General features: G+C 32.8%; 1 protein-coding gene across 2 annotated transcripts in view; it reads left to right on the top strand.

The window, feature by feature from the left end:
- Window positions 1–1725, top strand: part of LOC102679361 (mitochondrial uncoupling protein 2-like) — a 9963-nt gene that overhangs the window by 3417 nt on the left and 4821 nt on the right. For both annotated transcript variants that reach the window (XM_006612838.2, XM_006612837.2), the window contains exons 3-4: window positions 1–371; window positions 1035–1156. In XM_006612838.2, the coding sequence (XP_006612901.1) occupies window positions 252–371; window positions 1035–1156 (242 nt within the window). In that variant the 5' untranslated portion in view covers window positions 1–251. The remainder of the gene's footprint in view (window positions 372–1034; window positions 1157–1725) is intronic.

The raw sequence follows: 1725 nt of genomic DNA, 5'->3' as shown, positions 1-1725 counted from the left end.
CGCTTTTCTAACAAAGGATCTCGCTCAAAAAAAAAAAAAAAAAAAAAACGAGCAAGAGTCGAAACAAGTCACGCGGGGATTTCAAGGAGTCGAGAGAATTCGAAAGATTGCACTATTCCAACCCCCATACATCCGACGCATGCATCAACCTAGAACGCACTGATCAGTCAACTAGTTCAAAACGCAACAAAAAAAAAAAAGAAGAAGAAGATTGTTGGAGAGAAAAAGAGTGAAAATAACGTGAGAGCACGATGAAGCAACAGGCGTCGGAAGAATTCCCTTTATGGATAAAGTTACTTTCCGCAGGCACAGCAGCCTGTATCGCTGATTTAGCGACGTTTCCTTTGGACACCGCCAAAGTCAGAATGCAGGTAAATATACGCATTTTTAATTGTAGATCGAAATGATGAGCTTCTGTACTTACAAATAAAAATTACAAATTTTCAAAGTCTAAAGATCTAGAAATCTTCTTCGTGAGAATGTTACTTATCGTAACTTAAGATATAAAGTTCAAATATTTCGTTCAAATATTTATAATAAATTTCTATGTTTTATTTATAATATGCTCGCATAATTACAACTTTTTCTAATTTTTCTTAGGCTATAGTATATTATAAAACAGTGCAAAATCATACCTGGCGTATTTTATATAATTTTTAAAATTCATGTTTGATTATACGTATTAATCATTTTGATATTCTTCAATTCTTAAAAAATTTCCATTAGTCCTTACACACATACTAATATTATCATAAATAATTCATTAAATTGTATTCGTGTAATCAATCAATTCTCTTTCATAAGAATTGCTTGATTTCCTTGTGAATTCGTTACATATTTTCAGGATTCAAGCAAGGATGTTTGTGCAAATATTCTATATGCTTTTTGCTGTACATAATATTTATACATTGTAATTGTGAAAGAATATTTCTTATGTGTGAATGAACAAAGAAGGAAATAAATAAATATTCCGAATATTGATTTGATTTAAATGTTAAACTCGCGCAAAATATAAACGATCTATATTTTTTTAGATTGCCGGAGAAAGTCGTCCTCTTCTATTGGCGACTGCGGATGGCTCCATGCTCGCGATGCGAAATACGCAACCAGGATTATGGAGGACAGTAAAGAACATCGTCAGACTCGAAGGAGCAAGGTACGTTATTCATGATCCTATCCGTAATTTAAGAACAAGGGGTAGGTAAAAACCGATTACATTATTGTATATAAATATAATTAGCGTATATATATATACATATATATATATTCTTCCGATTCGAATCAAAGTTTATATACACAGCGGGCATTTTTTCATGCCCGCTCGAATGATAATTATTTGATTACGTAATTACTTCAACTTGAAAAAAAAAAGAAAAAGAAAAAGAAAAAAATAGAAAAAGAAAAAAGAAAAATTCCGTACTGGCTGATCATAGGGCTGTTCGTTCAAATAACTTGAAGTCAATCGCTAATTGAATAGAACGCACATTAACTCTTTCTGAAAGAGCTTCTTGGCATATTCCATGACTCGAGAATTTCTTTAATTCTCTGCACGTGGCCTCGCGATTCGATTGTTCTTTCGATCTCTATAACTATACATTGGATCGATCGATGCCATCGACGTCGTTGCACCGTGAGCTAAATCTAATTATAATCAAATGCACCGCACGATCTTTAAAGATCATGGTACGTTGTTCGTTTCATTCTGTATACTTAATTGGAACCAAT

The sequence above is a fragment of the Apis dorsata genome, unplaced genomic scaffold (assembly GCF_000469605.1).
Source record: "Apis dorsata unplaced genomic scaffold, Apis dorsata 1.3 scaffold_127, whole genome shotgun sequence".
Lineage (NCBI taxonomy): Eukaryota > Metazoa > Arthropoda > Insecta > Hymenoptera > Apidae > Apis > Apis dorsata.
This window is presented reverse-complemented; position numbering and strand designations above follow the sequence as displayed.